Source organism: Pimephales promelas, chromosome 12 (genome assembly GCF_988280905.1).
Source record: "Pimephales promelas chromosome 12, fPimPro1.hap1.1, whole genome shotgun sequence".
In the NCBI taxonomy this organism is placed as follows: Eukaryota; Metazoa; Chordata; class Actinopteri; order Cypriniformes; family Leuciscidae; genus Pimephales; species Pimephales promelas.
Genome location: NC_142780.1, coordinates 24,005,558 through 24,022,587, shown reverse-complemented (window position 1 = coordinate 24,022,587; position 17,030 = coordinate 24,005,558). Strand labels below are relative to the sequence as shown.

General features: G+C 37.3%; 1 protein-coding gene across 12 annotated transcripts in view; it reads left to right on the top strand.

The window, feature by feature from the left end:
* Positions 1-17,030, top strand: part of ptk2ab (protein tyrosine kinase 2ab) — a 63,118-nt gene that overhangs the window by 763 nt on the left and 45,325 nt on the right. For 4 of the 12 annotated variants that reach the window (XM_089117771.1, XM_089117774.1, XM_039680095.2 and 1 more), the window contains exons 1-2: positions 14,215-14,689; positions 16,796-17,022. In XM_089117771.1, the coding sequence (XP_088973897.1) occupies positions 14,569-14,689; positions 16,796-17,022 (348 nt within the window). In that variant the 5' untranslated portion in view covers positions 14,215-14,568. Of the gene's footprint in view, positions 1-6,601; positions 6,629-9,265; positions 9,873-14,213; positions 14,690-16,795; positions 17,023-17,030 lie in introns of those variants that run through there. The other 8 variants (XM_089117769.1, XM_089117770.1, XM_089117768.1 and 5 more) reach the window with 6 other exon arrangements.

Below are 17,030 nucleotides of genomic sequence, written 5' to 3'. Positions count from 1 at the left end.
ATGAAGTTCCGATAATAGTATTTCGGATATTTGTTAGGGAGGCGATGTAGCCCAATATCTCAGATAGCCTTCATGGTTTAATATTGGTTGAACGGGTTAAATTTAATTCGAGTATTATTTTATGAAATGGAAGAAAACAATGATTGGAAAAGCTACAATAAATAGCAAGGAGAATATGATATATCTCCATAACCATATTACATTAGTGATCTGTTTATTAAAGTTTTATTCTTTATTCTGCTTCTTTTTTTTATGCTGATTTACAAATTCTTGAACGAATCGTTCTTTTTATTGAATCTGTTGAACCGCCTCGCACCATTTTTCTGAACGATTCGTTCACGAATCAGACCGAATTTTTTTCTTAGGCTTATACGAACCAAGTTGTTTTAAAAATAGAATTTTATCACAACGTGTGAAATCTAAATGACGTAAATAAAAAAACAACAACTAATGATGCAGCGTGCAGAACCGGTTGATTGCAAGGATCTGTTCGAGAGAGCCGATTCACTTAAATGAGTGTTTGCCCTTCACCTGCTTTTTATGGATGTTGACCAATCAGAGCATCGTTATGTGGTGGGCGGGGCTTCTATAGGCGTGTGTATGTGTGGGTATCAGGAACCATTTGCAGGTATTCTCTAGCATTACGTCATTTGCACAGGTAAGGAGCACTGAGGAAAGAGCCAGGAAAGGTACATGGAAATAAATCATGCAGTTCTGGAGTTTTCTAAGTTGTGCTAGTGCAGGTACGTGAGTCTTTGTTATAGTGCTGACATTAATCACTGGGGCATTGTTTATAATCATTCATTATTTACTAGCTGCTCAAAGACATGAAGAGAGTTTCTAACAGGCAACTTAGGGTCGGAAGCTTATGTCACATATATTTAAGACCCATCCAGGTGAAGCATCTTATTTGAAAACATTGCTTTGCGTACTCGCATTTGGGCTCATCTATAAAACAAAGGACATTTTTTACTGCTTCAGGGTGGAGTAGGGTTACCTCGAGCCATATTTCATATTTCCAATGCAAATGTGATCGGAAGAACTCCAGGAGGCTTGGCTTGGTGTAGAGCTGCGCTCGAGGCTATGTTTTTTATATGGTGGTGTATTTTCAGTAAGCCTCGATATTCGTCCTCAAATACTAAATAAAAGAGATGTGCCTGTGTTTATGGCCACTTTCACTGTTATTGCTTAATGTACACGATCCTGCAAATGTTTTAAAGAATTTTTTGCGTCATTATTTTGGTTTGAGTTATGGTAGTGTCAGCTTGTTGTGGTCTTTTACATGGTGGATTAATGCTGTTTATCTGTGTAATAATTTATTAGGTTTTTAAATGTCATTCGCCATATGAAGGTAGTGTGTAATGCATTGCAACATTTGTTTAGAACAAATTCCTGTGTATTTGACAAGTCTCAACATAGCTTTGGTCTGCTGCAGGTATTGGAATGATCCACCAGACAGGCACAGCAAATGTTGCTTATACATTAAATCAGCGCTGATGTAAGTTTTAGAAACCTATACTGTTGATGTTTTAAGAGTTTATATAATTTTCAGTAAACTTACAGCCAACTTGGAATAAAGAGTAAAGAGACTTAAAGGAATATTAAGGGTTCAATTCAAGTTTGACAACAGTTGTGTTGATTACCTCAAAAATGACTTTGACTCACTCCTCCCTCTATTTTTTTTTAATCACAAAATCAAGATTGAGGCAATTGCAATGGAAGTGAATGGGGGAAAATATTGGCAGATTTAAAAGCAGATTATGCATTATTTGTGCTGTGAAGCTGTTTAATCAATCATTTTTTTTCACTAATTTTAGGTGTTGTGTCATGGCATCAAAGTTGTAAAATTGAACATAACTTCACAGAGAAAAGCTCAAAAAGTGTTTTTTTTTACACAAAATCACGTTAACATGCATTTTCTTTACATCGTATGTGTCTATAATACTGACTAACACATTGGCTCTTTACTTCTATTGAAAGGGCTTCACTGTTAGCTATTTTCATCTCTTTAAAAAGAAAATGAGGTACAGTGGAAATATTTTTTGTGATAATCAACATTATACCACAAATGCTGAGCCTAACTTAACCAGGAATTTTTCTTTAAATATATTACCGTGGCGTGTATATTATATTGATTTGGAAAGAAAAAAACTTTTAGATTTATTATTTAAAAAAAAATATGTATATTTCAAATAAATGCTGTTGTTTATTTTGAATGTTCTAGTCATCAATTCATATAATTTTAAAATATATTTATATAAATAAATATAAACAATATAAATAAAATGCAAATATTAAGTTATATAATTAATTATTTTTAATGTTGATTTCTGAGTAATAATGGCTGCTGAAATGTATCTTTGTCATCTCAGGAACAAATCAAAATGCATTAAAATAGAAAAGTTATTTACATAAATTTTACTGTATTTTTTTAGACAACATAAAAACAAAACAAAAATCTTACTGACCCTAAACTTTGGAATGGTTGTGTAGTTATTGAATACTTCCATGTTTATTACATTTGTTTATTCAGTAACTGAACTAGCTAATTAAATCATATGGTGGTTTGTCTGACATTATAGCTATCAGCACCTTTGATTTACTCATGTGTATTGTTCGACTATTGTATCGGCTTCAATGTTACTAAAATCAGAATCTTTGTTCTACGGTCAGTCTTGTATCTGATATTGATCGATGAGTGTTGACTCAGTGATGGCTCGCGTAGATGACATTTTTGCCTGCATGGGTGAATATTTATGTTACCACATGACTCTGTCCAGACGCGCATCAGTTCCAGTTCCAGTTTCTCGTACCTGAAGGGCTGCTCGACCGAGCATTGGAATTGTCATGTGTATGTTATAAAGCCAGGTCATGATGAGTAGAATGTGGGTGCCTGATGAAGACCTGAGGGTCGAAACGTTGCTCTTTTAATATTTTTTTGGAGCAGTACCTGTCAGTTTTGCGGACTTCACACTGCTTTATTTTGTTTACTTCATTCAGTTGTCCTGCACCTGAGCCCATTTTGGGTGTTTGGGATGTGCACACCAGTTTTGTAATGTTTGACTCTAGAATGTGGATTTATTCATCTGAGCCAGGCCTCTGGGTATTTTTTTCCCTCCCTCTGGGCTATTCGTATTCATTAAGGAAATAATCCTGGGCTAGGCTGCTTTTAGGCCATAGTGTGACATGGTGACATTTTCCCCTGTTATTATTGCTATTGATTGGCTGAGGTCTGCGCACCTAACTGTTATAGAACAGCTGAGGTTTTCGTTAGGTTATTAGGGGTCAATGTACATATAGCAGTGATGAGACATTTCTGTCTGTCTGGTATGTTTTTCATCTTGAAACTGAACTTAGGTCTTCAGCCGACAAACTTTAAATCCCGTCTGTCTAGGGCGCTTCCCGTAATATTTATGATAGGAGGCTCACTCTCCTCCTATCCTCTGCCCTGAGTAAAACACATGTCTCTCTGTTATGTTTTTGACTTAATTTGTACTCGATTTAAGAAAAGCAGAAGGGATAGTTACCATGTTTAAGTGGCTGATAAATGGCATGACATACACTCACCTAAAGGATTATTAGGAACACTTGTTCAATTTCTCATTTATGCAATTATCTAATTAACCAATCACATGGCAGTTGCTTCAATGCATTTAGGAGAGTGGTCCTGGTCAAGCCAATCTCCTGAACTCCAAAGTGAATGTCAGAATGGGAAAGAAAGGTGATTTGAGCAATTTTGAGCGTGGTATGTTTGTTGGTGCCAGACGGGCCAGTACGAGTATTTCACAATCTGCTCAGTTACTGGGATTTTCACGCACAACCATTTCTAGGGTTTACAAAGAATGATGTGAAAAGCGAAAAAAAAAATCCAGTATGCGGCAGTCCTGTGGGCGAAAATGCCTTGTTGATGCTAGAGGTCAGAGGAGAATGGGCCGACTGATTCAAGCTGATAGAAGAGCAACTTTGACTGAAATAACCACTCGTTACAACCTAGGTATGCAGCAAAGCATTTGTGAAGCCACAACACACGCACAACCATAGGCTACATCAGCGGATGGGCTACAACACACTTTGGCACACTTTAGGCGCCTTAGTGCCAATTGGGCATTGTTTAAATGCCACGGGCTACCTGAGCATTGTTTCTGACCGTGTCCATCCCTTTATGGCCACCATGTACCCATCCTCTGATGGCTACTTCCAGCAGGATAATGCGCCATGTCACAAAGCTCGAATCATTTCAAATTGGTTTCTTAAACATGACAATGAGTTCACTTTACTAAAATGTCAGCAGATCTCAACCCAACAGAGCATCTTTGGGATGTGGTGGAACGGGAGTTTCGTGCCCTGGATGTGCATCCCACAAATCTCCATCAACTGCAAGATGCGATCCTATCAATATGGGCCAACATTTCTAAATAATGCTTTCAGCACCTTGTTGAATCAATTCCACGTAGTATATTAAGGCAGTTCTGAAGATGAAAGGGGGTCAAACACAGAATTAGTGTGGTGTTCCTTATGATCCTTTAAATGAGTGTATATTAAAATACTTTTTGTCTAAATACATTAAAATAAAAAAATATATATATATATTTTGAAGGTCTAACAGGTTGTCGTTTTTTTCGTTGGAAAACGTAGTTCGATTGAGGAAGATTTAGAAAGAGATTTTCTGCTTTGCTCTATCATGGTGAGCATAATATTTAGCGTGCTTCTAGATTTATTCTTTGTGTAAAATGCTCTGGGTGTCATAATACTCTTACTTGGCATCAGCGTTTCATAATAACAAATGTCGTTCTCAGAAAACTTGTGCAAGATCGTTTGGCTGTTATTCAATAAGCAATAAGGCATCATTAAGATATTGGCTGTCATCCCTCTTTAGTCTTGTGTTGTTTTTGCTTTTTTACTACGAGTTTTGTTTTTTTGTTGGAAAATCGAAATAAAACCAGCTTCTCATAGTAGCTAGAGTTTCTGGTCCAAGCTTGTCATTTATGGTTCCAAGCTGGTGTAGATGGCTATGGCTGGAGGTAGATCTTGTTCCATCGAAAAAGAAGCTGGCATATTCCAAAAATCAGTTTAAGTTAGAATGACATGTTTTTTTCTCGGACAGCACAGTGTTTTTGTCTTACATTTATTTACAGAGACATTTATTTTCTATTCCTGTTGAAAACATTGCAGTTGTAGCATGCCACTGACAGTTTTTGGAATTGAGCACTTTCTCGGATTGGTGTGATTGATCAGTCAGGAGATTATATGAGTGATAACATCTCAGCCTCTTCTTCTGCTCTCTCTCTAAGTCAAGCCCGGAGCTACAGCACTGTGTGTGTTCATTTATGACAATTTACTGATCTTCTTTGTTCTCGATGAAGGATGGCTTCAGTTTTTGTTTCTCTGAACTGCCTATTTTTCACAATTACTGTCTGCTTTGCTGCTATTTCCCTCTAGTGCAGCGTGAGCTTTAGGTTGATTGCCAGTTTGATAGCTGCCTGCATTTAAGATCTCCCTGGTATTAACTCTAAAGCTGAACATAGTTCAACTTCACGGAGTTGGTTGCTGGCAGAGAAAAACACACCAGATTTTTAGTTTTGTAGAGTACTGCTGTGACCTATGAATTAAATGCAGTCTTATTTATCATCATAGTTACAAAGTCTGACCACCTTTTGTTTATTCACCTTTTAGCGGAATGCAGTGTGAAATACTGATGCTTTGAATAGCTGAAATGCACTGCATTCCAATGATTCAGCATCTACAATGAAAAGATTATCCAGCTGTATAATGAGATGACTTTTCTGTGGTTCTGATCGTCGCTCAGCCTCTGGCTGACCTGCAGTGGGCTCAAGAATGACCTCATTCTCTGCTTTTTCTATCACTCTGTCCTTTCTGTGTTCTATAGTTTCATGCTAGTGATCCTCGGACATAACTCCATTCTATTGTGTTATGTTGTGTTCCACACAAACATTTTTTCATGTTCAGTTTTTGTTTATGATCACTGGACATAATTCTATATTCTATTCTATTCTATACACAGAAATGGAAACCTTTAAAGCTTCATGAAATGGCTTAATGGTGGCAAGTTTCATTCATGTGTTGACATATTTACTGTATTTTCCAGAAAATAAGTCACACCTGACCTGACTATAAGTTGAATCTTGTCAAAAATGGATTGTCAAATATTGTAACACGCCAAAAAGTTAATGAAACATTTACAAACATTCATTATAAAAAAAATAAAAAAAAAACATTTATTATAAATGTTCGCATATAGTTCGCATATAACCTCAAAACAAATAGACATTGTCTGGTCTGGATTTTAGAATTTGTAGAATTAGTCTAGTAGCTGTATTTGTGCTTAGTTATAATTTCATAACCCCCCCTCCCCCCTTTCTTTGTTTTCTATTTCTGTGTCAGTGGTTGTTTCAAAATGAGTTTGTAGTTGAATGTGTAGATTACCAGAGTAGTTGACAGCTAGAGGGCTCTCTATACACACGCTGGTGCTTGAACATACAGTACATTCAATGCTTTTTTGTGATTAAGATTTTTTCTGCAACTGTATAAACTCTAACGTAATTCTGTTTTTTTTTTTTTTTTTTTTTTTTTTTTTTTGCAGATATTTCAAGGATATCATATTATGCAGGTAAGGCAACCTCTTTTACTTTCCCTTCCTCTCTTTCTCTCTGAAATGGATTTCAAATTGATTGGAGGGGGGGGAAATGTCAGCCTAACCTTAATCCACCATTTACTGAATGTGAATTGAGTAGAGTGTGTTCTCCTACAGTATAAAGCAGATCAGTACATTCTGTTCCAAAGCCTGTCAGCTGCCTTTGGGCTGCCCATATGACAACGAAGTTGCATTTTAATTCCCCCCATTCTCATTTGATGTATTATTCATTTATGTAAAAACACTTTTTAATGCTAAACTATTGAGCTTTGGGGATTTATTCTTTCTTTTTGTTTTTGAATGTGTTTTTGCTCATTTAGTGGTGTTGAAGGGAGTGTTGTTCAAGTCTAGATGTGTAGTTTGCTGGTGCATCTGTAATTCATTCATAGTTTTCTGTGGATCAGATTCAAGATGCCCAACCAATCAGCTGATGCTTCATATTTTTAAAATTGTTTCTTTCCATCACCAAGGGCATTTACTGTTGGAAGGAAGGAGGGCCTTTTTAGACAGTATGGTTCCTGTGTGTCTGTATGGCATCTATGAGACCATTATTAAGCACAAAATGGGGCCTATTAGCTGATATTTGAGAATGCGGTTAGTATAGCAGGAAATGACCTGTTTGCCCTCCCTATAGGGAACGAGTGCTTGGAATGGTAATGAATATCTCTGGCAAACATGGCAAGGTGAAACGCTTAAATAACAACAGCAAATTATTTTCTGCATTATATGCTTTGAAATCAAATAGTAAGTTAGGACTTATAAGCACAAAATAATGCACAAATCTGCTGCTACAGTTCTTGTACTGTATGCGAAGAACAGTTCTTCCTGACCTGTAATAAGATTCTTGACCTTTGTTTGGTTTGGTCATCACTGAATTTATCCCAAAAAAAAAAAGAAAAGAAAAAAAAAAAGTGGTCAGCATCTCCATTCTCTTTTCAGAACTCTCTTAGTAGTGTTTTTACAATTAACTGTCCTGTCTAATAGAGTGCCGAAGTGATGACGTCACTTTGTAGGACAACTCGGAAGCTAGCGGCGCATGGGTTCCCTCGTTCGAAAAGCTATGCATTTTCCCCATAGAATTTTGGAAAATCACAAAAAATAAGATCTGTGTTTAACAAAGAGTTGTGACCCTTACACATTTTGTCTATCAAGATTTATACATTTTGAAGCCTATATAAAGTCTATAAAAACACAAGCAGACACAATAAAGTTTAAAATTCATAAGTAGGTTATACGTAACTGTGTGTTTTATGTCGTAGATCAAAACGTGAAAATATTTAGAGGCTTTGTTAACCACAGACCTTATTTCAGGCGATTTAGCAAAAACCCATTCAAAAATCCCATAGACTTTAAAGCGAGGGAACCGGAAGTGCTAAACTGCTAACTCATTTCTGCGTTTTGGCCTACAAAGTGACGTGATAACTTCGGCACTCTATAACACTTCCAATATGGCCAGTTCCGATATCTTAATTAAAGAAAACTATTGAATATCACAAATTCTAGAGATTTGTTTTTTATTGGATGTGCACATTTTATCAATCCAAATAACATTACTTTGTTCACAAATAAAGAAACAGTTTGATTTAAAAAGTCAATTATTATATCAAATTAACTGAAATATAAAACTGGAGAGAATTAAAGAGAATCTGCTGTCCTTTTTTACTGTTTTTTTTTTTAAATGTTTTTGAGTAAAATTCAAATAAACTTGACATAAATATTTACAAAAGTATTTTTTTTAAGTTTTGTGAATGTTATTTACTACTATCATTTAATCGTGATATCGTCTGCATTGTATCTTCTGCAATTTTAGAAATAGACAATATCATTGACTTGAATAATGGTAAAGCTCTATCATTTTTATGTTTGTATAGTAAATAGCACAGAACAAAGTCTTAGCTGTAGTTTGTAATCTGAAAAGGTATGTTTGGGATTACACAACTTCTGAACCATTTCTTTAGTACATTGCCATAGTACTTTATGGAGAGTTCTTCAACATGAAAAACTGTTGAAGTTATGTAAATTGCAAAGCTTGATGATGCACTTGTTTGCTAAGAAAAAAAAAAAACTTCAGCTGCCTACATTTGCAGCGACGTTTCATCGTTTATTTATGTGCATCTCTGCAAGTATGGGCTGTTGTCAAAAAAAACAGGAAACAGGCTTCCTTCCTTTAGGCTTTGTCAGGTAGCTTACGGACATTCCTTCAGTCCTTCTCAACATGAAACTCCACAGCTGTCCTGAAGAGCCACAAACAGCCTCTTGATGAGGCACTCAATGTAACATTTCTACCATCATTCATAAAGTGATTAGGTGTTCTTCGAAGCGATAATGATTTGTATTTAAATGTGCAACACTATGCCGAGAATGTAAACAGAAGCCGGACCGCCCAACTGAATAATCCTGGTCAAACCCTGACCCTGAAAAACCTGTTTGGCTGCTTCTTTTAGCTTGGTGGTCTGTGTTTTGTAAACATAAGCTGGTCAGCCAATAGCAGTTGGTTTCACAGTACTCGTTAGCATATTTAAAGAGGCCCCTCCTCTTATTTCAGTTGGCCTGATTCTCTCTCTCTCCCATCCCTCCCTGTTACACACACTTTCTCTCCTGACACACTCTGCCGGATTGTGAAACTTACACACTCCGTCACCGCAGTCTCTCTTTATCTGGATGAACCTCAGAAAGGCAGCTAAAAGGAAGCATTTTAGCATGTGAGGATTATTCTTGTCGACGTTTCTACTTTTGTTCCAGGCTTGTCCTCTGCATCCATTCTCTGGAATACTCCGGACAGCTGTGGGATTTCCCGGTCACTTTTGGATATTTCCCCAATGCGATTTTTAGTGGTTTTCAGAAACAAGACCAACACACCTTGCATTTGTATCTACCTGGTGTCCACCCTCTTTCCCATTACCTCATGCTCTTCTGGATCACTTCATGTTTTTCGCACTTTTGGATTAGAGCATCAGCTGACCAATCACCTTCCCGTGACCTCACACTACGCCCCGCCACAAGCCTTTGAGGGCCATCCCTGGTGGCCTGGTCAAAGTGCGTTGCGCTGGGCCGGGGTCACCCCCTGCTCCCTATGACTGTGTCAGGGAGTCGGAGAGCCGCTGGGCCTGGGAGAGAGACGAGAGAGGAGGCCAGCGGATGGAGAGCAGTGGCTGCAATCCCTTCCCGCTGTGCTGGGCACGAGGAGCCAGCGTCTACTCCTACCCTCCCCCTCTGCCAAGTATGTCACCCAGATACAGCACTGTAAACCTCTTCCAGAAAACCTCCACGATACTGTTTCACGCTCGGTCTGTTTCACAGGATGTGGTGTATTGATTTTAAAGGAGGTTTAGGAGAACGGTGTAGGAGGTCCGATATGACCTCTCAGTGGTCTCTAGGTTTTTGCTACAGACCTTTATTGTGGTATTTGCTCTCAATAGAGGTGCTTTTGAATTGGGTTTAGTTTAATATCTCGGCTGATGCCTTCTAGCACATTATCTATATTTGTAGGGCTGTGCCACTACAATCTTACATTGTTTTATGGCACTTATTTTTCCTCACAAAATTGCTTCAGTCCTTCATGTTTTAGAGTAGTTTTATTTATGGTACGACTACGAGATAAAAGTGAAGTGATTCACTCACTAGTGTTTGCTATATCTTTCAGGATCTATCTGTGATATTTTGTATAACACTGTAAAAAAATATTGTTGGTTTAACTTAAAAAAGTAAGTAACCTGGTTGACTTAAAATTTTAAGTGTATTAAACTGGAAAAAGTGAGTTAATACAATGAAGGAGATTGATTTAATCATCAGAAACTTAAAACAATAAGTTATCTCAATTAAATAAATTATTTAAGTTGATTTGACAAAAGAAAAAAATGTTGTGATAACAAATCTTGAAAATATTTATTTACAGTGAATCTATTGGCCATATTCCAGTGTCAATACCGGAGTCGACAACCTGTTAGACCTTCAATTTATTTAGCTATGGATTAGACTACTGTTCAAAGGTTTTTTTTGTTGTTTTTGAAAGAATAAAAGTAGCCCTTATGCTCTCAAGGCTGTATTTATTTGATTAAAAATGCAGTAAATACATGAATTAATATTACTATATAGTAGTAACATTAAATGTTCGGCAGCCGTTACTCCAGGTTTCTTCAGAAATCATTCTAAAATGCTGGTTTGGTGCTCGATAGACATTTCTTAATATTATCAATGTGGTAAACAGTCGTTCTACTTAATATTTTTGTGGAACCTTTGATTTTTGAATGTCTTTACTGTCTGTTTTGATCAATTTAATTTATCCTTGCTGAATATAAGTATTAATTTTTTTCAAAAAAATCATAGTGACCCCAAACTTTTGAACAGTAGTGTATAGTACCAAAGTAGGCAGTTTAGTCTTTGATTTGTATCGCAATTCACTTACATGAGCAAGGGTCAGTTTATAATTTTTGCAATCTGACTTGAATCATGTAATTTATTAGTCACTAACCAAAGATTTATTTATTTATTTTTTACTTGCATTTGCTATGGAATGTGCGGCCTGTATGACTAGGTTTAGCCTTCCTGATTCCAGAAGTTCCAGATTTATATTGTTGTCCTGTGTACAAGTCTGGGCAAAGATATTCAAATTTGCTTATTTCTTTCAATTATTAATTTTTTGACGAGGTTTCTATGAAAAACAGCCTCACAGAGCAGGAAGTTTTGAAGGATCTCTTCTGTATTATAGGGCTGAGACATCGACTCGCTGTCTATGAGCTCCAGCTCATTAGGCTGAGTTTAATGAACAATCAGAGAGCCTGATTATCTCTCCGCTGACATCAGTGTAAGAGCAGTCATGTAGGTGGAGTGTTGCTTCATTACTGAGGGGTGAATTCTCACCTGAGCTACACTGATTGTGTATGTGAGAAGCTTGGCTCAAATGGAATAGTGAATATATTTTTATTTATTGTCAGTGAGATCTATGAGTTTCATTGCATGGTGCAGAAATATTTACACTTTTATTATTTATTTTACTGGCCCATTCAGACATATTGATAACTTATAAAATGCTAGGCATTCCTGATATTAGCTTTCCTACAGTACAGACTTACTAATTGCTGGAAAATTACCATTTGTTTATAGCTAAGTTAATAAAATCTCAGCAATACTGATGTTAATTGGAGATTATATGCCTTTACAAGTTAATATACCAAAGGCACACAGCTTGACAGCCAATTTCAATTTACTCTTGGGCCCTATTTCACAGCTATTGCATTGAAAAAAGTGTGTTAAACTCCTAATAAACTGCTAATTCCTTTTGTTTCCTCTCTAACTGTCCAGGCCATAGATAAAATCAAACCTCCTGCATGGCTAGCTTCTCTCACCACGATAAGTTTCCTTTTTCATTGCACCAAATACAGATTTTATAGCCATTAAAAGTGTGTGTTTTTATTTTTTTTAATGCAAGTGGTTACACAATTTTTGTGGATCTTCATTTAAACATATTTTTTGTTGAACTTAGGTTTTTTTTAAGCTATTTCTGTTCTGTATTTCTGTTTTGAGTTTTTATTTGGCAGTTACCGATATGTTAGCCTATAATTAAAACATGGAAGTTTAAACATTACCAGGTGTTTCCTTTCACTCAAAAACAAAAACTTAGTTTCAACATTTACTCTCCTGATCTAGCCAAATGCAAAGCATGCTGGGGAAAAAATCCTGTTTCCTCCATTCAGTTTCAGTTAAAGCAACAAAAATAAATAATTTACGTAATCTCAACACAAACGGATTAAGTAAACTTCCATTATAAATTTAAGTGGATTGAACCCAATGCAATTAATTTAGGACAAAATGTATAGCAATTGTTGCTTTAGCTAATTTCAATTAAGTAATTTGAACAAGTACCAAAATCATATTTTTCATTGTAGATTTAGTTGCAATACGGTGTAATACACATAAAAAGTTGGAAACTGACCTCTGTTAGCCAAGGGCAAAGAAATCAGGACACCATTAACGATGAAAGGGCAAAAGTACATGAAGAGGAACAAGAAAAGAGAGATGAAAACTGCACCTTTTCTTTTGTCACACCTTACACAAGGGTTTAAGATCTAATAACGCAACTCAACTCAACTCAACTTTATTTATAGAGCACTTTCAAGACCACAAGTGGAACCAAAGTGCTGTACAAAACGAATAAAATAGAAAGTAAAATAAAGAAATAAAAAACAATACAAACACATGACATAAAAAAAAAAAAAGACAAAGAAATGTCAATATCTCTCCCTCTCTCTGACATTCTCTTTCACTCCTGTCTGTAAAGAAAATGAGTTGGAATTGGGATAAACCATTCCAGAGGCACAGAACCATCCCCCTTTTACTTTCTTCGAGGCTTGTGTTTGCTGCAAATAATCTGTATGTGTATTGGTGTCATATTGTGAGACGAAACCGAATTCTCTACCTATGGGTCTGTGCTGAATTACCCCATGAAAAGAGTCTCTTTAGTCATCATCTAAGTTTAACCTATGGCTGTGGAGAAGCCAGTGAAATAAACCTTAAGTGAGAAGGAGATACTGAAAGAGACCACTCTCACTATCAGAGGTCTCAACTTACGTTTCTTGAGCTCAGATACTGGAGCTTTTTGTGTGGTGTCCAGTCTCTCTGGCAGAGATTTGAGAGATTTCTTTGAAAAGACTTGCTGGGAGAAAGATAAGGTGAAGACGCGGCACATGCTTACTAAAATGAGTACAGTATGATACCAATGTGTCAAAGCAATGACTTTAGTTTTATATAAATTATGTAGGTTTTGCATGTTTGGTCAATTGTTTTGTTTCTGTTTTTTTGTCTCTTTAAAAAAAAATGTTGCTTGCTTAGCCCTTGGCTTTGGCTTTAGCTTAGCTAAGACTTGGTGCATAAATTGTTTTTGTCTCATCGTTTGCCATGTTCTATTTGAGCAACCATTGCATAACTATAGCAAACATCCTATAATGCTCATCTGACATTTGAAATGTTGTACGCATTGTAAGTTGCACTTTAAAGTTTTGTATCACGGGTCTTTTGTTTAGGCTGCTGCAGATTTGGGAAAATCCGACTGAGACAAAGCTTCTCTCTCTTGCCTCTGGTGCAGTCAAGAACATTCATCTGAATAATCTTATGCACAGTGAATGAACTACCATTCAGTCATTTTTCTTGTTTTATTCAATGTTATGCCATTGGACCTATTTCCTCTATGGAAATAGCACAACTAAATATAGCCTAATATTCTCAGGTGTTACAGTGAAAGCACTTCAAATTACATTTTGCTCCATATTTAGTGTCAGGATTCATAACGGTTCAGTCGTTTTTTTTTTATTTTTGACTCCCACATTTTGACTCTTCCAAAGGTCGCCTATTGTTCAAGACTGTAATCCAAATAATTTTGATGTTTTATTATGTCACAGAATGTAGCAGAAATACAACATTCAGATGATATTTGCTAGAATTTGAAAGAGATGTAAACGAGAGGTGCCTTTGTTATCAGTCAGATATATGTGATTGTGAACTCCTCCTCCTGACCAAGGTCCTATTGAACCACGTGTGTTTACTTGTGGGCGAGTGAGTACATTTGTGTGTGTGTGTAGGCTGGTGCGTGTGACTGTGGTCTATTAGCTGGTTTAATTCGAGTGTTGTGGTTTTGAATCCAGGTCTTTGACTCATGATCGTCTTGTCAGGAAGTGTTGTGTATTCTCCTGGTCTCCTCAGAGAAAGCATACAGGAACTGTATCACCGGTTACAAGAACCATGGGCCAGTCTGGACACATTATGATAAGCAGGATGTGATGTCACACAGAGGAAGCTACTAAAATGGATTGTCTGTTTGAATATGTGAGGGCTGGAATTTGTGTCCGAAATGTGTACCAAAAACTGACCGTGACAACGTGGATTTAACGTTTTGTTGACGTCCTTTGGACCCACCGAAGTTTATGTGTGCTTTGCACTTTAGTGCTTCCGTCAGATCATTGTTTCTGTTTTTAGAGGGCCGTTTGAGCCCTGAACTATTGAGATCAGCGCTGGCGTGTACCTGCTGGCCCTTCTTCAGAAAAGGTAGGAGAGAAGCTCAAAATGAACTAAAGCCAAGTTAAAAACCACTATAAAACGGTTGTTTCACACTGATTTAATTTCCCATTTGCAGGGATTATTGTGTTGGTGACCTTAATTTAGTTTGACCATATTATATACCAGTATCTCTGTGGAATGCTTGAAACTGATTGGTGAAATAATTAATGATGTCCAAGGCAACTGACCACTCATCTGCTTTGTTCATGGTTTATTTTACAAAAATGACCATGTAGTCTTGTCGCCACCAATATGCTTAGCTGCTAACCATTATAATAGAGCTGCAGACAAATCGTGGGAATGTTTTGAGCTGATTTAGCTGTCGTGAAACAGTCAGCCATTGTGGTGTTGACCTTGCGGCTTTGGAATGCCATCGTGGATTGTTGTACTTGAAGCTTTTTTGGCAGAATATCTGACATTATCATAGTCCCCAAGGCCATTCGTCTGGCATGCCTGCAGGAGACATCTGTCCCTCTGAGGTGTTGGTGTCTGGACCTTTTCCCTTATATCCTCCCAGGAGTCAAACCTCCTGTTAGTGTCTGCAGCATCCTGCTGTAAATTAAGCTCTGACAGTCAAATATTGTGCTGATCAGACCTTCAGCTTTATCAGCGTTGATCCAAGGCTTTGCCGTTCATTGCCTTAGTAGTTGTGTTAAGGTGACACCTCTGAAGCGACTCTACTGAAAGCTTTCATTGTCTTGTCAGTGTGTTTTGATTTATCTATGTGTTGTGCTATGGATGTTAATGTTTTTTTTTTCCTTCTTTCTATTTTGAACTAGAATATTCACTAAAACTGACCATTTAGTATAGCTTTCCCATACTCAAAAAATGATAACCATTTGATTGATTATCAGAACCAATGATAATAGAGGCTTTCACACCGGACAGTTCTAGGAACTAGCCACTAGGGTGGTTCCCGAGAACTAATGGTTCGCCTAGGAACTTTTTTCTTGGTTGTGTTCTCGTCAAGTTCTCACCGCCAGTAGGAACTCTGAAGTGACATGTTGTGAGTGCACACAGTGCTCGCATTCTCTGTGTTCATATAGTTTAGGATATGTCTAACAGTCCGGTCTTATACTTTTTTGAGAGAACTGTTATACATAGAAAGTAGACGGTAATGAAAAGTTGTTAGCGTGTGCCGTCTGGTTGATGTCCAATATCGCTAGCTGAGCAGAAATACATAATCATGTTTGGCTTGGTCCCCAAGTTGCATTGGATTTTCTCGTCAACTTAAGGGTTATGAGGCCCATCTATAACTGTTTTCCTTGTTCGTTAAGTTCGTTTCTGGAGTAAATATATAGGCTATAGTCTGTTTACACTGTCTTTTTAAAAATGGCTGGTACTGGTGGTTCGTGTGCGCTCAGCCAATCAGCGCATACTTACGACTCATGCTGGGTTAGACCCTACTCTGAAGGAGTTCCTAGAACTAAAATCGTTCCAGTTCCTGCGGTGCAAACAGGGAAAAATTCGAGTACTTTCGCCAATAGTTCTAGGAACTATGAAAAGGTTCCTCTGATGTGAAAGCCCCTATTTATAATAATCAATTGTTCTGTAACGATAAATGATATAGACATGTTTCTTATAATAATAATTGAAACACTATGTAGTTAATGTTAACAAATGGAAATATTTCAGTATTTATAAAACGGTTAGTTCCAGTCCTTGATTCTGATTGGTCAATAGCTGTGCTTTATTCATGATAAAACACGGCTATTACCACTTCACCCACCGGTTCTGTTTATCACTGCACAACACTGCAGTTCCTATGTTGTTTTTATTTGAGCTTTCATGCATATTACACATTGGAACGTTGTTGCTGTTCACTGTCAGGGACTATTTTTTTTCTGGCGAAAGGAAGGCTTTTAGTGATTTTACTTCAAATAAGTTGCACTAATACATTTTTTTTTTTTACTTTATTTTTATTGTGTGGTAACCATTTTATAAAAGCAATAAGGTAATCGAGACAAGTGCTGAAGGGGTTGCAGGTACTCTGCTGCGCATAATGCCTAACAACGCCCTTCAGCCGTAACTTATTCAGATACAGCACAGCCTCTCGTATCTTATTGTTTACATGTATAACTTTGTTTTTTGCAGAATATGACAGACAGTTAGCACCCACCAAAGCCATGGCAGCGGCTTACCTGGACCCCAACCTGACCCATGCCCTGAACCAGGGGGTCAAGCCTCGCTTCAGCGCAGGGATGGAGCGGACAGCAGGGCCTCTGGAGCGCGTGCTCAGAGTCTTCCACTACTTCGAGAGCAGTAGTGAACCCTGCACATGGTCCAGCAACATCCGACACGGGGACTCAACTGATGTCAGGGTGAGTCT